The 18,596-nt window shown below is 45.3% G+C and overlaps 1 protein-coding gene across 1 annotated transcript in view; it reads left to right on the top strand.

The window, feature by feature from the left end:
• ALK (ALK receptor tyrosine kinase) overlaps window positions 1-16,364 on the top strand; it is a 272,781-nt gene extending 256,417 nt beyond the window's left edge. Inside the window, exons 20-29 of the mRNA XM_065739616.1 lie at window positions 1,287-1,473; window positions 2,918-3,008; window positions 3,906-3,970; window positions 4,594-4,723; window positions 9,240-9,337; window positions 10,666-10,758; window positions 12,463-12,564; window positions 13,462-13,596; window positions 14,164-14,254; window positions 15,469-16,364. Of these exons, the coding sequence (XP_065595688.1) occupies window positions 1,287-1,473; window positions 2,918-3,008; window positions 3,906-3,970; window positions 4,594-4,723; window positions 9,240-9,337; window positions 10,666-10,758; window positions 12,463-12,564; window positions 13,462-13,596; window positions 14,164-14,254; window positions 15,469-16,173 (1,697 nt within the window). The 3' untranslated portion in view covers window positions 16,174-16,364. The remainder of the gene's footprint in view (window positions 1-1,286; window positions 1,474-2,917; window positions 3,009-3,905; window positions 3,971-4,593; window positions 4,724-9,239; window positions 9,338-10,665; window positions 10,759-12,462; window positions 12,565-13,461; window positions 13,597-14,163; window positions 14,255-15,468) is intronic.
• Window positions 16,365-18,596: the final 2,232 nt, after the last annotated feature.

The following is an 18,596-nucleotide window of genomic DNA, read 5'->3' as shown; positions in this document are numbered from 1 at the left end:
AGTAGAACAGATCTGAATGAGGGAAAATCAGCCAGTGATTCAAACCACAGCTCTGCCACCTTTCTTTGTCCACACTGTGTAGAGTTGAGAGGAGGGGAGTGACGTACCCGGAGTAGCAACTGGCAGCTGGTAAATTAGATTTGCACAGCTGTTTCAGTTTTAAGAGTTTTGTGAATTATCAGTTGCACACACATGGTCCTAGACATGTGATTTCTGGCCTGACAGTGCCCCTTTAAAAATTACTAATTATATCTCAAGAGTGTGGAAGAATAATCCGCTTTCTGACCAGCCAGACTATCATTCTCATCTCAGAAAAGAGCAGCAATTTTAAAAAGATCAAAGCAAAAGCAATGAGGAGGAAAATGGAGGACAGGGAGGGCTTGTGGATAGGTCGTTACATCCATCTGCCTTTGCCAGTGCGTGCTTATGCCTTAAATTCTTCCTCTGAGGAACATCTGATGGAGTGGATGTAGTAATTGTTACCGTCACAGTGTTTGGGCCCAGTCCAGCTCCTATAGAAATCAAGGTGAAGGTAAAACTGGTATAACCTGATCAAGGCTGGCATCTTGCTTTGAAAAAACAAAACAAAAACAAACAAACAAACAAAACCCAGAAAAAAAAATACATGTAGTATCAGTTACTATTCCAAGGAATATGCACAGGATGTCTTTTTTCAAGGCGTGATTTCCAATGAGATCAGTGAAGTGGTTCAAGAGATGTAAAACTACTATAAACTGATTTCAAATTTAGTCCACCCCTGTTGTTCAGAAGCAGGAAGTTTTGCAAAATAAATCTATGGACATTGTGTTATTCTGAAGTAACAGTTGAGTCTATCCATTTTGAACAACGCAATTCAGTGATGATTTATTTATTTCAGACTTTTAATCACCTCTCTGTGATTTAGGAAAGCTGATTATAGCCGGATCCCATCAAGTTTGAATGTGGATTCAAAATTGGAAATTACAGCTAAACTAAAGAGGCCAAAACAAAAACCCCATGTTTGAAAAATCAGAGGTTTTTGCAAGTGAAATTCATTTTGCGTTTTCCAAGCAATTAATGAGCAAGCTGGATTCTTCTTAAGATACATAAGACAAAGGTTTCTGAATAACTTCAGACTCCATTTTCTATCTGTGGTTATTGACATGCAGAAATATGACAGGATCACAGTCTGTTTTGATTCACCAGAATTTGACCATGCATTAAATTCCCAGGAGATACACTGCACAGCTGCCCTCGTCTTCCAAAAGCAGTCTGTGTCTCTGGTTTACCATGTTCTCTATATTTAGTGTATCGTCGGAAGCACCAGGAGCTACAAGCCATGCAGATGGAGCTGCAGAGCCCAGAGTATAAGCTGAGCAAGCTGCGTACCTCCACTATTATGACAGACTACAATCCCAACTACTGCTTTGCAGGAAAGACCACATCCATTAGTGACCTCAAAGAGGTGCCTCGCAAAAACATCTCCCTCATCCGGTAAATTCATCTTTGCCTTCCCCGTGCTCCACCTTAATGTGGCATCACTCTGTACAGTGTAGCTTTATACAAAAATCCCAAGATGAATTAGGATTGCTTGGAAGACATGGGTGCTAATAAAGATGATGCTCGGAGCTGCCCATGCAGTCTGCAATGCCCTGCATCTGGAAGTTTCTAGTGCACCCTGTGCTGCTGCTGCCTTTGTCCATTGGGCTCTGAAGGAACGTCTGAAGTGTGGCAAGCTGCAGAGAGCAGAGGATGCAGCTGGGAATTGATAGGAGCAGAGCTGTTGTGCTTTGGGGCAGGAAAGTGAATTATGAGCAGTAGACTTAGTTTGTAAAAAGTTGGTCAGGCATAGCAGAGCTGAGGTTACAAAATGTTACTAAAGAAGTGGTTGAGTTACAGACAGTCCTCACTGTGGCTTCACTGTTGAGACTGCTCTCATTAGCCCACATCAAAACAGAGAATAAACACTTGGTGCAGCTCTGAGGTCAGACCTGGAACTACCAGGGAAGTGCTTGTTGTGGAAGTGAGCACCTCTTAACCCAGACTGAGGTGCAGGGATGTCTCTGGGAGGCTCAAGCTTCTGCTGCCCAGTGTGCAACTCATGCAGTGTTAAGGGGGTCCCAGGATCTGGGATGCAGCCTCACTCCCTGAGACAGTTCACTGTGTTGTTAGATGTCACCCATGAGATATCACTGCTGTAGCTCCAGTTGACTCAATTCAGTGAGTGAAGTCTCAATAGGCAGGTGTGCAAAATCTGTATCACAAGGACATAGGACAGGATGCAGTGTGTGATTATTTTAACTTTTCTTTCCTGTATGCTCCTTATTTGCCATAAAATCATAACTTCATAGTATGATTAGTGCTTGTTACAGTTCTCAGCACGAGTTCCTCGAGCCCAAGTGCTTTACAAAGCACTGTTGTCACCATTTCCTTGCTGAGGTATTTACCTGGAGTCACAGAACAAACCAGGAAAATGCCATTAGTTTGAAATCTGAGTCCACTGAGAACTTTCTAGCTTCTCGTTCGATATCTTCTCCACTAGCAGTGTATAAACATAGGAACTATTAATTAGGGCATGAAAACATCGAGGCTTAGAGACGTATCTCTATTGACCTGCTTTGGTGAACCCACCACTAGAGCACTGGCACCAAAGCAGGAGAAAATGCTGTCCACTAGACTTGGCAGTGCCAGCAGTTTGATTTCACTGGGGCAGTTCACTTCTGAGCATTGCTTTCTCTACCAAACACATACGTTTTAGGTTCAGGAGCAGTTACACAAAGGTTCAATCTGCTGCATATTGTGAGGAGCATTGTTATCAGTGCCAACCTCCAGACCTCCCTGCCATGAAAATTGTGAGCCCATTCTGTGAGCTGTGACCACAGTGTTATAATGTATGTTCTCTGTAGTAAAACCTTCTTGTCTTCTCTGGTCTGTCCAGGGGTTTGGGCCACGGAGCCTTTGGTGAGGTATATGAAGGTCAGGTGGCAGGGATCCCCAGCGACCCCACTCCCTTGCAGGTGGCTGTGAAAGTAAGTGACAGTGTATGAGTTATCATGACGGTTTCATGCACTTTTCACCCAAAAGTCCCAATGCATTATAAAAACGGAGATGAATTAAGCGTTACCGTAGGATGTGGGTGGAAAGGTTGCTGTCCTATTGCAGCACTTCCATCCATCGCAGTGGTGGTACAGCTTGTCACACGTGGGCTTGTAAGACTTAAAAAAAGTTTATAAGTAGTAAATAGACAAATATTTCTTGTATAGCTGCAGTAGTCAGCAAGAATGAGAAATAAGTCTGCCCTCTGTCCATCCTGTGCATGCTACTCCTGGTGTGGAAACCTGCTCAAAGCCTTTGAGTCAGAGGGGCAGAAATCACGTAGCTCAGAGCAGCTGGTACATGCATCAAAAAGCCTGTAGGCAGGAGGTGGATTTCCAGGGCTCTCACCACTCTATTACAGGATGAATATGCACTGAGTGCATGGGTAAATCTTAAGGGAGTCTGGTAGGGTTCTTCAGACCTTCAGCAGCTTGGCTTCCTTGTTTTCTCTTAACGGTGTAATCTTACTGCAGGTTACAGTTCATCGTTTTGATGGGAGGCAGTGGTGTTGCACTGTGAGCTCAGGAGCTATGGTCCCATTCCTTCTTCTGTACACAGTGGGGTCCCATGTATTAGCACTGTTCCCTGTGTGCTCCGGGGTGCTTCCTTTACCAGGAGGAGGATGACAGTGGCCTTTATGTGTCTGATCTGTACCTTTCACCAAGCTTCACAGACTATTTTTATAATGGCCTAGCTGTTAATAGAGTGAGGTTTCTTCCAAGGGAAACAAGGATGGCTGCAGACAACGTTAGTGCTTTTCATTGTGTCAAGTGTTTGACATCTGTCAGTTTAAACGTCTTCTCCTTGTCAACCTGTTCTTTCTTTTCCAGACATTGCCTGAAGTGTGTTCAGAGCAAGACGAGCTGGACTTCCTCATGGAAGCTCTCATTATTAGGTGTGTATGGATAAGATGAACAAGGACTTGTGTCGAACCTGTGCTATAAGCAAAAACGTTCCAAATGAACAGATGCCATTAACCCAGTGCTGTTGTCACACCTCCTGTCAGTGACTGAGTCCTAGAGTACAGGGAAATAGTTCCCCATAGCATCAAGGCCTGGAGAAATAAGCAAGTACTGGAGACGAGGCCTTGAGGAATATGCCTCTATGTAAGCTGATCCCTGTGGCAGCATGTTATTTGGAACAACTCTGCCCTAGCCCAGCTTGTGCCCTGGGACACAGAAAGCAGGAGTGGACTCTTAACATCCTTTGCTTCGTATGACCCACAAGTCTTGCTGTAGCACAAAAATACGAACACAGAATATAGGAAACTGAAAAGCAGCTAAAAGCCACTCCTTCCCAACCTCCACCCTCTGTTTCTGCAGTGTGCAGGCAGAGTGCAAGGGCAGTATTTGGCTTAACCCAGTTCCCCCGACTTTTAAGATTTGTTACTTATTCTGGAGGGAAAAAAAAAAAAAAAAGTCAGATGCATTCCCCACAGCAAAATATTTGGATTCTTTTTCTATAATCACGCTTTTTGGATCAGAGCTAATCCATTATTGAGCCTCCCTCTCTCCACAGCAAGTTCAATCACCAGAATATTGTGCGTTGTATCGGAGTGAGCTTGCAGGCGCTGCCCCGTTTCATCTTGTTGGAGCTCATGGCTGGAGGTGACCTGAAATCGTTCCTGAGGGAGACACGGCCTAGACCGGTAAGAAAATAGAAAATTGAATTGTATTTAGTAAGCTGCTGCCACGAGGCAAATATGTGACCACAGAAGGGCTGATCTATGCAGCTACCGTTTTCAAGCATTTCAGACAGAGCTTTCTGTTGCCAGAAAGCCACTTTTGAGGCAGAACACAAATGCATATGCAATAAATGTTGCTGAGATTATGCAGAGGAGCCTTATCCCTGGACTTTGCTAGATAGCATTGCAGATCCAATCTAATGAAACAAAAATATGTTGAACAAGTAATGATAAAGCTGATATTTAAACTGCCAATCAAGTGTGATTCTGTGTATGTGATTCTGTGTATATCTGTCAAAAGTTTCACGTAGGCAAGTGGATTATCTGCCCTGGAGCTGTTGACTTAATAGCAAGTCCAGAGTTTTAAAGATTTTCCCACTGAAAATGTGGAAAAATGTGTTATGAAAATAGAATATAGAAATAGAAATAGAATATACAAATAGAAATGTGTGCAAAATGTGTTATGACTTCTAGAGAGGAGTCAGTACTTTAGAAGAACAAAGTTTGCTCAGAGCAACTGGATTAGAAAGGCACCCAGCTGAAGTTTAGTGCCAGGGCCTGGCTTCATAACTTTGTCTGTACATTTATTTGACAGAGGGAAAAATGCTTAATTTTATCAGCACAAAATGACATACACTGGCTCTGACAGATTTAAGTAAGAGTCTTCCTTGATGCATCCGGAAAGAGATCAACTTGATTTTTTCCTTGCAGTCTAATTTTCAGGCATGTGAAGTGGTATGTGTTGCCCAAAACCACGGCAGTCTTGGATAGGGTGCAGTAAAGTGACTTCTGCCTGGGTAAAAAAGCAAAACACACAGAAATTCAAGGTGCTGGAAGTCTTGAGTCTAAGCAAGTTGTCTTTATAAATAGAGGCTGGATTTCTATAGCACTTAAGGGTTCTCTTGTCAGCTCGTGCAGATGGACATGGTGGCAGATGAATGGGGAAATTCACATATTGAAATGTGGATTCTACTCTAACCAGGTGCAGAGTAAAATGGCATGGGCCAAAGTGTGCTGCCTGGTAGGTGTGTTTTTCAAAACTGGCAGGACAGAGTGTGCTTTGCGTATAAGGGGCAGGTGAAACAGAGAGATGTAAGCCAAGGACATCCATCACTTTGTAATGGAAGCCTCTTTTTTGCTCTTTGGAGAGGCCAACTCAGTAATGATCAGGGTCATGTGGGGGAGCACAAAGACCATTAGTCCCAAACAGCAGGAATTTTGACCTACTTGCAGTAAAATGAAGCTGTTACTTTTGTGGATGAGAATCCCTCTCTATTTATAGGGAGCCTTTGCATCTGAGGGGTTTCTTTCTGTCCACACGAACTCAAGACATGAGTTCCTCCCTGCCTGTCTGGGCTTTCATTTCTGTCAGTGGTAGCTCTGTGCAAAAGCTAATGTCAGAAGAGGCAGAGGACTCACTCCGAGCAGCAGCACACATTACATCCTTGCTATTTCTTTCTCCCTTCACAGTCTCTCCTTCTTTTCCTCTTCTCTCCTCGTCTTTCTTGATCTCTTCGAGGTTATCTAAGATTGACCTGGGGCGAATGACAGGGTAATTCACTGTCTGGCTGCCTAGGCAGCTCCTGAGCAACTCTGAGTACTGAGAAATCACCTGTGGTGCACATTCTTCTCTGCTGTCTCAGAAACTGGCAGGCTAGGAGTTGAGTGCAGGTTGTCGTTCTCTATTATATATGGTACCCAGCTGTGGAAGTGTGCTTACCTTCTGCATGTACTTGAAGTGAGACATGCACCGTGTTTGAGTGTGGCTGTGTATCTGTGCTCTGATCTGAATGAGCCCTGAGCTCTTTTGTTCTTCATTTGGTGATTCAAGATGGGCAGAGAGAGTAGGCACAGCAAACTGGAATTCTAGTTTTCTGGGAAAGGAGGAAGGGAAGGGAGAAAAATGCAGTCAGCAGGTTTCTATGAGCTTTGCTTCCGACAGGAATTAACACACAAGACCTAGCTGACTGATTCAGTAGCAAAGGTGCAGTGCTTACTGAGCATTACTTGCATTACTGTTGTCATTTCTCCTGACTTCAGACAGTTTTGTATTTTCCAGCTGCTTTACTTTAGTGCCTTATCCTTCCCACCTATTTCTGCTTTCAGTCTGATTCCAGAAGACAGGCTGGGAAGTCTATCCAGAAGGTCCAGGAAGTCCCAGCTCTGAGGGTTTTATCTGTTGCTTTTCTGATAAAATTCATATCTCTCACAGGATATCCTTTTCCCTCTCTTCTGGAGAGAAGCAGTCCTTGTAGATTCAGAGATGCCTGGAATTGGAGCATTGCAGAATTGTCCGTTCTGGGAAGCTCAGTGCTGGTCTTTCTCACAGCAAAGCAATCAAAGAACAGCACTGGCAGATGCATAGTTTCCCCGTGCGTTCTGCAGCCTGTTGCACAGAGCAGTGATGAAGCTGAACAATACACAGAATTTCATTCCCCTTTAGCACGATCCTGCCTCACCCAGGGAGGTGTCACATTAGTGCTTCTAGCATGCCTGCTGCTCTGAGCAGTGGTGCTTGGCAGCTGGCATCGTTCATTCATCTGGGGAGCAAAAGCTGTGAACAGCTGTGAAGTGAATTCTTTGGAGTCTCAAGGCTCCTTCCTTTGCAAAATGAATCCAAACCATCGATTTCTCAAACAAATTACATGGCTAAAGTGTCCTTGGCTGGGCAGTCACATCTGTTTTAGGATTGCATTTAGCCAAGTAAAAGGTGGAAGAAATTCATCCAAGGAGTGGGAAGGGAAAGGAAAAAAAAAAGGGGGGGGGGGGGGGTGAAGAGAGAAAAGCTATGTTGTTCAGTTCAGCTTGCTGTGGCTTCATTGTACTGTCTTGCAATATAACTCAGGTCTGGAGTCAACTGCACGCTGAAGAATGGGTCTTTTTCTCAGTTTTCCTGTCATCTTTTAGAGCTTGCTCAAAAGTGAAGGGAACGGGTTGGCTGAAGTATTCAGTTCTCATTGACAGTGTCCTGAAATGGGGGAAAAAGGGACAGCTGCATCCTGCTACTGTAGCTGTCACTTTGACTTGGAGAGATGAAAAAGATGAATTCCCCCTCCCCACAAATGTTGGAGGCAGGAGGAAAGCTTTGAATGCTTTTAGGACATGGTTACTCTGCAAAACAAAAGGTTCAGCAGGAGAACCAGTCCAGGCTTTTAAAGAATGAATCAAATAATGTAGTGAGTAATGTAGTGAATACAGGCAGGTGATACGTAGTCACAAATCATTTTGTTTTATGACATCACATTGAAAAGATAGGCTTTTTTTTCACACAGAAACTATATTTCTAGCATTACATTAGTCAAGCATGGAGCCAGGACTTTTCTAACCTGTTAACAAGACATGAGGACTTGTTTAGGTTTAGACATTGTCCACTCACTACTGACAGCAAAGCATGGGCTTATTTTCAGTCCCACTCAGTGGTGCTTTAGAGCTAGCAGTAAGGCTATCACAGCATCACATCAGTCTGAGCAGTGTTTCGTTCTAACAGACAGGCTGGCACAGGCAGCAGTTCCCATCGCTGGAGACTGTGCTGGTTGGTGTGCCATGAGAGCAACCCATGCACAGGTGTGCCTTTGGGACACTGGGCACCTGGTAGGTGTCAGCAGGGAGAAGTAGAGAGCAGGATAGGATTGCTTAGTCAAACAGCTAAGGCCACAGATCAGCCCTTACCCAGCAAATGGCCGCTGTGGAATTAGCAGTCACTGCCACCTAGTTGTTTGTCATTGGCCCTGTCTCTGCAGAAGTAATTTCCTTCTCCCCTGCAGGACTAGTGCAGGATCGCTAATTCACACCTCAGTGCAGGAGCTGACGGTTTGCTTTCAGAGGCCCACAAGCAGGAGCTGTTGCTCAGCCTGCCCTTTTCACAAAGGCTTCTGGCTTCTGCTGGCTACGGCTGGAGTTTTCAACAGAGGGGCAGAAGAAAGGAGTTGGCAGCTCTCATCTTCTGTAGCCACTGGCCAAGCAAACCTGTGTCAATGCTCTGAGGGGCAAAATAAAACCTACACAGATGTGGAGGAGGAAAAGAGCAAATGTGACTCATAGCGTTGCACAAAATGTCATTCTCATTGTTCAAGGTGATTGCAGAGAGGAGCAAGAAATAATGTAAAGAAACTGATGGAGGAATCAGGTCAGGCTGAGTATTTCCTCAAATAAAAATATCATACTAAAAATTCACAAGTGTCACCCCAGTGTGTCATGCAAAACAGTGGGGGATTCTCACAGGGGATTCCTGATGGAGCTGGAAAGTCAGATCCAGCACTTCTGATTCCATCTCTAGGATCTGTATGACATCCTCCCTGCACATCCTTCCCATAGCTTGTGCATATGAACTCTCTCACGCATTTTTTTTTAAACTTTAGTTTAATTTAGTATATTAACGTGTGAACTACATTATTTGATGGATAGTTGCCAGTGTTATATCAGTCACAAATCATGCAGTGTTCTTGCTTTTAACCCATGTTCTCCTTTTGTCTCTTGGTAGAATCAGCTTTCCTCCCTCTCCATGCTGGACTTGCTCCATGTGGCTCATGACATTGCTTGTGGGTGTCAGTACCTGGAGGAGAACCACTTCATTCACAGGTGGGTGAATGCATCTGTCAGCATGGGCATGACTTGCATACTGGCCAGGATGACTCATAATGCCCTGTTTGATATGTTTATGTCCTGCTGCACTCTAGTGGCTGGATAGCTTTAAACAAGGTAGATAAAACCAGAACAACAGAAGCAACTGACAGAGATGCTGCTGTTGATCAAGTTGCAGGGGTCTGTAGCTTTATCAAAGGTCCTGAGCTCTTTTTGCAGTGCTTGTGCAGCCAGTTTGTGTTTCCCTTTGCCGAGTTACCAATTGTGTGACAGATGACTTCAAAGCTCCTCCCCACTGAGAATTGTGTCCTCTGTTCACTCTGGAACTCTTCTCCCTCTCAAAGTACAAGTACAGCACCTTGTGACTATTGTTACCTGCTCCTGCAGAGCACAGTTTTTGACAAACACCCTGCAGAACATAGTAGGGGGCTGAGGGAGAGCAATGGGAAGGCAGACCGCATAGGGCAGAAGTCTAGGTGTTTTCTCATGTGTTACAGCTTCCTTAGCATGCTCTATTAATTTTTGACAACCCTAACTTTAGAAAATTGTAAATGAATGTCATAGCATTTAACGTGGTTTAGAGTGGCCACATTTGTATTCCTTCCAACTCTAACGAACGCAAGTAACAAAGGAAGCAGAGATGTTAACAGTTGTTCTTTGGCTCCTACTAATCCCGCTCCGCTGTTGTTCATGATGAATGTGTGAGGCCACTCTGCCTGCATGAGAAGAGCGCAGTGCTCGCCACGTGGCTTCGCAAAGGGGTGTGAAGCTGTCGTAGCCAGACTGCATTTTGCTTTGTGAGTTATTCATGAAGAGTGCAACTGTATTACTCTGATCTCAGGTTTTATTTCTGTTAGCAGAGATGCAGCTTTACCTGCATCCATAGTTTCAGGCTCTTCTGCACGTTGTTGTTCTTCCTGTCTCTGATAGTTTGATACCTGTTGGACAACATTTGAACAAGCATGCTAGGAACAGATCAGTGGGTCATTCCAACAAGCACTGGTCCATTGCTGAATCAGCCCCACTGCTTGCAGCTCCCTAGAAAAACAGATAGCTCCTGGGTGATAGAAGCTTGCAGGAAGCCATCCTGTCTAGATGTTAAGTGGAGTTTCAGGAGGAAATTTTTTAGGAGCAGAACTCCTGCTATTGGAGTAGATTGGAATTTGGGATAGCACTAGTGTGAACACTGACTTTCTGGGTGGTGGGAATTCTCTGCACTTCGGGAAAATAGGTACTATTCTTTGTTTTCTTTCTGCTTTGCAAAACTGTGGAATTATTAAGTCACTCATTTCCCCCTCTCTTGCTTTTCTTGCCTTTCCTTGTAGGGATATTGCTGCTAGGAACTGCCTCCTTACCTGTCGAGGGCCTGGAAGAGTGGCTAAAATTGGAGACTTTGGCATGGCCCGGGATATATACAGGTAGCAGATCTAAAGCCAGGTTAACCTCAGGTAGAAGCTCACTAAAATGAGATGGCAGCAGCATCTCTGTAGAACAGGAAGCTCGTGCTGCTTTTCGTAACTCTAGCAAGGCGAAAGTAGAGACCCCCAACTGCAATGAATTAATGTTAATGTTTTTGCTAGTTTTTGCCTTCCCCTATGCTTTAGGTGTGCTCTGGAGACTTTTCCCACTCCTTGAGAGCCTGCTTCTGAATAAGCAAGTCTGACGGCCATAGAAGGTGTTTTTCCCCCCTCTTGTAGTCTATCTACAGTTTCTCACCTTTCCGCTGTCTGCGCTGGACAGCACTGAAGTGCCCTTCTGTCTTGTGGTGCCTGATCTTTCAGAGTTTAATCTTTCTGCCTGATAACTACCCCTGCCCCTTTGGCTTGGTGTCATCAGTAAATGTCCTCAGTTTACTACAGATAAAGGAGGAGGGTGCAGAGGAAAGTTAGGAAAACGCAGTCACCAGAACTGGAATTCAGTCAGGACACAGAATTAACTACTCTGCTCTTGCAAGAAGTGTCAGGAAGTCTTTAATGACCGCACACAGTCAGGACTACTGATGGAGATCTCATCTTCTAAAGAGTGCCCCTAGAAGTGCAGCACCATGTTGTGCTGTGCTGAGGAATTGATCTGCCTCTGACTCAGAGGAAGGAAAGCCTTGTAGTCAGTCATCCACACTGTTTATTCCAGAGCCTCGGCTTCTGTTCTTCCTGGTTGGGGATTCTTCTGTGCAATTACTAAGCCAGGCCTGGCTCTGCTTAACTTGATGCCTGCCAGTGCCAGTATCACAGCCTGAGGTGATGTGAGCAGTGTTACTTTCAAAAAAAAAAAAAAAAAAGTATCAGAACTGCTTTTTTTTGTTGTTTTCCTCCCCTATCTCCCTTTCCACAAGGAGCCCCTGCTCAGCCCCACTGACAGATGAGACTCTGCTGGGACAAAGTAACATCTGTCACACTCACACCATCAGCTGAACCAACTACCAAGGTGAATGCTTTGGTGCTGAGTTTTCAGAGGTGCCTTTGAAGTTTGCACGTGTTTCAGTTTCTAGGAGTATCCTTTGGATGCTCAGGCTGTTTAGTTACGAACATTAATACTGGCTTGCATGAGAAGCATACTGCAGCTGCCAGCACAGGATTTGGGGCTTCTAGGTTTTATTTTTAAACAGAGACAACATAAAAACTGTTATACTTCCTGTCTCGTAAGCACAAGATGTGATTTTTGTATCTGCTGTCCCAGCTATACTGGTTGACCATCCTCTTTACTGCTCCTAGGTCTTATTAAGGGTCTTGGATCCCACTTGCAGTGCTTTAGACTGGGTACATTTGGGACAGGCTTTGTTTGCTGGAGCTGCTTGAGGCCTCCACCTGTGAGATGATGTGGAGGTCCCACTGGGGCTGAAAAGAGCAGGAAGAAGGATACCTGAGTCACTCAAGTATGTACACAGATAACTCAGGATCAGGCCTAAAGTGAGGAAGGACATTGCAGAGCAGTCCCTACGTGGCCTGCCCACCGCCACCATTTTTGTGAGAAGAAACAGGTCTCTTCAGCATTTTCACTACCGTGCTCTTTTCCCCAAATTAATTCCTCCTTCAGATGATAATTTTAATATTCCTCATTATAAAAAATCTGAATTTAAGACAGTTTTTGAATTCCTGGCTGACTGTTTTGCTTGTTCTCTTCAGAGCCAGCTACTATCGGAAGGGAGGGTGTGCGATGCTGCCTGTCAAATGGATGCCCCCCGAGGCCTTCATGGAGGGGATATTTACATCAAAAACCGACACATGGTGCGCTTCCTTTACTGCTCCATCTGTGTGTGTGCATGTGTCTGCCTGTTGTAATCTGCTGGGTAAAGTGTGAATGCATTGTGGAAAAAAAACAAAAACACATGTTCTTGTTCATTTCCCCCTTAGAGGGACGGCAAGCAAAGTCCTTCAGAGCCAGTAATCCTGTAGGACATGAGGAAACAGACAGTCAGCAAAGGCAGGTGCTGCTGGGGCAGCAAGCAGGCAGGGAAGGAAGATTGAGGCAGATGGATGTGCTGCTTTTTTGCTACAGGGAGGAATGCATCCGCTCCAAACTAATGAAAGCAGTACACACATAATAGGAGACTGCAGGCAGGATCCATCCTGCCGGTTAGGGACACGGGTGTAACGTTCAGCAGCTTTAATCCTTCTCCTGTCCCAGAACAGTACTGTGAGTTCTTGAATTTCCAACAGACAGAGAAGGAAGACTGAGTGAACTTGTGAACTGAAATCAGAAGGCTCGACCAGAAAAGAATCAAGCCCCCAGTGCAGTTACTTGTGCTGCTTATAGCGCATCTCGGCCTCAACTCACCTGCTGTAGTGCTGAGATGAAGCCAGGGGTGAAGGAGGAGTCTCACTTGGGGCTTCAGGGGAAGCAGAAGCCCAGGCTGTGCCCAAAGGGGAGGGGGCTGCTGGTCAGGGCACAGCTCCTCAGCAAGCCCACACAGAGGAGAAAATCGAGGCACCCTGTCTGACAGAGCTGAGCTGCTGCCTGTGTTTTGTTGCTGCTGATAGCTCTTCTGCAGTTCCGTTCAAGATGGTGACTTCCAAGCAGGCTGACAGATGAGTACTCTGGAGGAGCTCCTGTCCCAGGTGTTGTCCCTCGGTGATGATGGCGGTCATTCTCGTATCCTTCATTTTGATCTCTTCTCCATTCAGGTCCTTTGGCGTATTGCTGTGGGAGATATTCTCATTGGGATACATGCCTTACCCTAGCAAAAGTAACCAGGAGGTTCTGGAGTTCGTAACCAACGGAGGAAGGATGGATCCACCTAAAAACTGCCCTGGCCCCGTGTATGAGATTCTAACTGTGATGTATTCATGCAAATACATTTCTGTTTGCTATGCTGTTCTCTACTCAAAAGCTCATGACTTTTAAGATTGATCGTAGTTGATCTGCCTCGTTGAACTTGAGTGCCAGTGACTTCTCTAGCAGTTTATTTTTCTGTCTCCATGGAAGAATTTAGGGCATCAGAGGAAGTACAAGGCCACCACTTGTTTGGTCAAAGGTGGTGCACTATTTCTGTCTTAGAATAGCTGTGAAACTGCAAGTGTGTAAGCTTGGCCACAGGTAGGAAAAAATGGATTCCACTACCTGTTCCCCTACCTACCTCTAATGAATTCCCCAAAGGATTTCTGGTGGATGGCTTATTTTTCTAATGGGTGCAGATTTCACCCTACTGCAGCCACATGTCAGTAGTTAGCAGTATATCAGTTGTCTGACCCCGAGGTAACATTCCCTTCTTTATTTCTTAGAAGAGTGGCAATGTGTGCTTATGGTTTCTAGGCTGCAGTGGCTAGCTGATACATACCAACATAATCTACCATTTATGAATGACATCTCTTGCTCTGTTCTTCCAGATACCGCATTATGACCCAGTGCTGGCAGCACCAGCCCGAAGACAGGCCAAACTTTGCCATAATCCTGGAGAGGATCGAGTACTGCACTCAGGTATCAGTGTTCATACATCTCCCACAAGGTGGATGAGGATGTTTCTAGCTGACGAGCAGTTTGGCAAGCCAGAGTGTAAGATGAAAAGGTGGCACTGCATTTCTGCAGTCAGCAGTCCAAAGAGACTGATGCCATAAGCTTACGCAGCTCTACAAATAGCTCTGCTTATGCTTATGAAGGCACAGATGATTAACAAACAAGCAAAAGAGAAGACAGGCCAGCACCTTTACATGCTTTATATGCTTCATGTCAGCCATCCCAGTGTTTACCCTGAAGACATGGTCAACACTGAGCAGAAGTAGTCCTGGCTCAGAGCACCTTTTCCAAGTGGCTTCTGCAGCTGTGGGCAATGCTTTGACTCTGGCTGCTCTGGAAAGGGCAGACAGGGGCAGCCATGACAAGTGGGGCTCCATGGCTAGGCACTGGAGAAAAAAGGGTATGTCTGGTTTTCCAGCCTGAAATCAGAGCTTTCCCAATTTTTGTTTTAACCACCATTTATAGTTCACAAGGAGTGGAGTAGTTTGGAGAATGTTTTGCTGCCTGCCTCAGTGTATGCAATTATTTGCCTCAGACAGCTTTCTCTCCCTCAGTATTTGGGAGCCTTGATCTGTTTTTAATGAGAGGTTGGATCCTGGGATTGGGAGGCATTGTTTTCTGTTATCTGTAGATTGCCTTGGTGTCTAGCAGTAGTTAAGGGTTGCCCAGATCACCACATTTCTGTTTAATTTTCAAAATTGCTTAAATAGTTCAAAACCTCTCTGTGGATTCTGGCTTCAAGGAGTCTGCCAGTATTGCCTTCTATATGCCTTCCCACTCCTCCCCTGTTACATGGAGGCAATACTTTCATGACTGAAACTTCTTCAATATTATCTGAGAATGTTATGAACTTTGAGATGATACGGACTGCAAAACAACAGTCCCGCAGGAAATCTGTCTGGACATAAAAAAACACTTTTTCATTGTTTTTGTGCTCTCTGTTCTTCTGTGTTAAGTTTTAGGGTTGCTTTTTTTCTGAGAGTTCAATTTTATGGGTATTTCATTGCCTCTCAAGGCTGTTATTTTGTCAGCATTCTCCACATGCAGAATGTGGGCTCTAGCTGATGGGAAAGATGCCCTCTGACCATAGCGTGGTCAGATATCTCAGTTTTTTAGCTGAGTACAAGTCTGCGTTATGGCAGCAGACCTGGAGAAATTCTCGTTCTTCTCTCCTGCAGGATCCAGATGTCATCAACACTGCTTTGCCAGTAGAATATGGCCCATCGGTTGAAGAGGAAGAGAAGGTAGCGATACGCCCAGAAGATCCAGAAGGAATTCCTCCTCTCTTGGTTTCCTCACACCAAGACAGAAAGGACGACAAGCAATCCCTGCCATCTCCACCGCCCCTGCCATCAGCCATCACTGCAGGAAAAGCTCCTGGGAAAGTGGGATCCTTGGAGCCGTCAGTCCCTGGGAAGGTGCAGGCAGTCTCAGGTGGGGGACATATCAACATGGCCTATGCCCAGTCCAACCCCCCTTCTGAGCTGCACAAAGGCCGGGGCTCCAGAAACAAGCCTACCAACCTCTGGAATCCAACCTATGGTTCCTGGTTTGCGGAGAAGCAGGCCAACAAAAACAATCCTCTGCTGGAGAAAGAGATGCCCGAGAGGGAGAATTCGGGACACGAAGGAAACTGTACTGTGGGGCCCAACGTTGTGACTGGCAGGCTACCAGGCTCCTCCCTGCTATTAGAGCCATCTTCCCTAACAGCAAGCGTTAAAGAAGTGCCTCTCTTTAGGCTCCGTCACTTCCCCTGTGGGAATGTCAACTATGGATACCAACAGCAGGGCTTGCCTTTGGAAGCCTCCACGCCACCTTGCGCTAGCAGTTACGAGGACCCCACCCTTAGAAACAAGAGCCACATAACCCAGCAGGGGCCCTGAGAGCCCTCTACCCTCTTGACTTTTCCCCCGTAGTCCCAAGCCTTGAAGAAATGTCCTGTTACCCAGTACACCACGAGCAAGTGATGTGACGGCATTACCTTCTATTTGTGCCAACTTGCTCTAGAAGTGCCACCTAAGAAGCCGTCATTTTAAATATCCCGAGAGGCTTCAAATCACCAGAGCCCCAGTACAGTAAAAGAAACAAGGGGGAGGGCGGGAGGGTACAGGAAACAAATGTTAACTGCAAGGCCCTGCTTCCTGTTGCATTAACTCATCTGCATGGTTGTTGTCATGCCCTTCCTGTGAGCTTTTCTCAGTTCTGCGTTCTCTGCTTAAGCATAAAGCCACAGCTCTCAGCCTTGAGCGTTTCATGTCTGGGATTTCCCACGCCAAACTTGTGGTTGCTGAAGAACACTTGGAGAGCACCTGCAACTGGCAGAGCCCGGAGCGGGTCTGGGGGGAGCGTCCTTCGTTCAGACTGAAAAAGGAGACGACACCTTTGAACGGTGACATAATGGTACATTCCCAAGGTGTGTTCCAGCTACAGTCCTGTCTTTGGAAGTCCTTGAATGCACGGCGGTTACGGTGCCACTGTCAGGGCAATAGAAAGACGGGTCAGACTGCATCACTTGCAAGAGACAGCAAGAAGCACAGAGGATGGGTGTGGATGCTGTGAGGCATTCTGGCTTGGTGCAGAGGTGTTGTTTTTCTGTGTGTTTTGTTGTTTGTTTTTCTCCTGTGCTTAAATACTAAAACAGAGTAAAACCCAGGAAACTCCTTCTGTTCTACAAATGAATGTCCTTCATCACAAACTTGTGCGTGTCGAGTGCAACCAAAGCGAAGCTTTAAAGGACCATGGTTATGTGAGTAACTTTAACTGTGCCCTGAAGATGGACAGCCACCTGCATAGCTCAGAGGTGTAAAGTAGCCTTCGGCATACCCTGTACAAGCAAGAACAACATAAAGGCAGAAAACGGCATCGTGCCACAATCTAGATACCAGATACTGTCTGTAACTGAAGGGCTGAGAGCCCTTGTTTCTTTAACAAAATATGTGTATGATAGTGGTTTAAGAACAAGCACTGCATTGACTCATTTTGTACACCTTGTGCATGAAAAATATTCCAGTAAGTGTACTGTCAAACCATAGATGTAGGAAATTATTCATGTGTAAAGATGTGCATTAGGAACTTTGACTTACGGTTGCAAGGAGCTGTTTTAGCATCAATGCTGTCTGAAAAGGGGGTGCCTATCTCCATAGAAACGAGTCTCCTGAAGCATCAGCAAAGGACAACGGAGGTGTTCTTCAGTCCGGGACATTTCATTTCAGTGAAGAGATTCTGAATCTGGCCCAGGCTCCAAACACTGAGGTAGGTCAGCTCCCTGTCTACTTCAGGAAATGGTATTATTCACACATCAGAGTGATTTTCATTTACATGTTCTTGCTTTCTCATTTTTGAACGGGTTGAAGCTCCTCATTTTCTTTAGCTCACCTTTGCATACACACACATAGACTGTTTGCTCTCTTATGCGTCACCAAGGAGCAAAGCTGCCCTGTGTGCTGATGCACAATACCAAAACAGTAGCAAAGTAGGCAGCAGCTGCATTAGTTTGGGCTTATTTTAATGTAAAAAAAACCCTTAATGATGCCTGCTTTCCTTTGTCATTCCAGAATGTTTCTTTTACATGTACATCATTAGCAGAAACATTTTGTCCAGTTGTTGTCCAGTCAGGAGCTATGAATTTTTGATTTGTCAGGAAAGATGCACCTGTCCAGCTCTGAAGCCCCAGAAAGGGCTTAGGACATTGTAAGCTGACCTGACCAAAGAGCACACAGCACGTGTAAATCCCAAATCCTTTATTAGGCCCCTCTGCACAAGGTTTGGAGAAAAAGCTGAAATTATTCTAAATCTCTTGCAAGTGTTTGTCTGTCGCTTTTTCCTTTAAAAAAAAAAAGTTGAAATAATATATTGAGATAGATAGTGCAAATTTTTTCAAGTACGGAACAGCTTGCTTTTGAACTGTTTCTCTTCTTCACTGGCAATATCTACATTGCTATCTTCTGTGTTTTTCCCACTCTGCAGTGGAAAAGCAGGAAAGCAGTATGATCTCCAGGATGTACAGCACAAATGGGAAAACCCTGTGCCCCCACTCTCACACTCTGAAAAGGACTCATTTCCCTGTGGATGTTATCGGTGTCCTATAGACATTAGGTAGGTTTTCTGATGCTGTGCTGATCTATAAGCTGCTGAAGGTCAAATAGGTTGGGCTGCCTGTTTATCTGCTTTTCCTGTCGTACCTCCATCTTTGGTTTTGCTTTGACCCTTGTTTCTCCATCACGTGCCTGGAAACAAAGCAAGGCATTGGGGTGGTTCTGCTTCCAGAGGGGCAGAGGATGAAGTGGTGGTGGGAGAGGGTACACGG

This window comes from Cyrtonyx montezumae, unplaced genomic scaffold (genome assembly GCF_038088225.1).
Source record: "Cyrtonyx montezumae isolate F1298 unplaced genomic scaffold, pur_monq_1.0 scaffold_24, whole genome shotgun sequence".
NCBI classification, from domain to species: domain Eukaryota; kingdom Metazoa; phylum Chordata; class Aves; order Galliformes; family Odontophoridae; genus Cyrtonyx; species Cyrtonyx montezumae.
The sequence above is the reverse complement of the archived record's forward strand: the minus strand, read 5'-3'. Positions and strand labels throughout refer to the sequence as shown.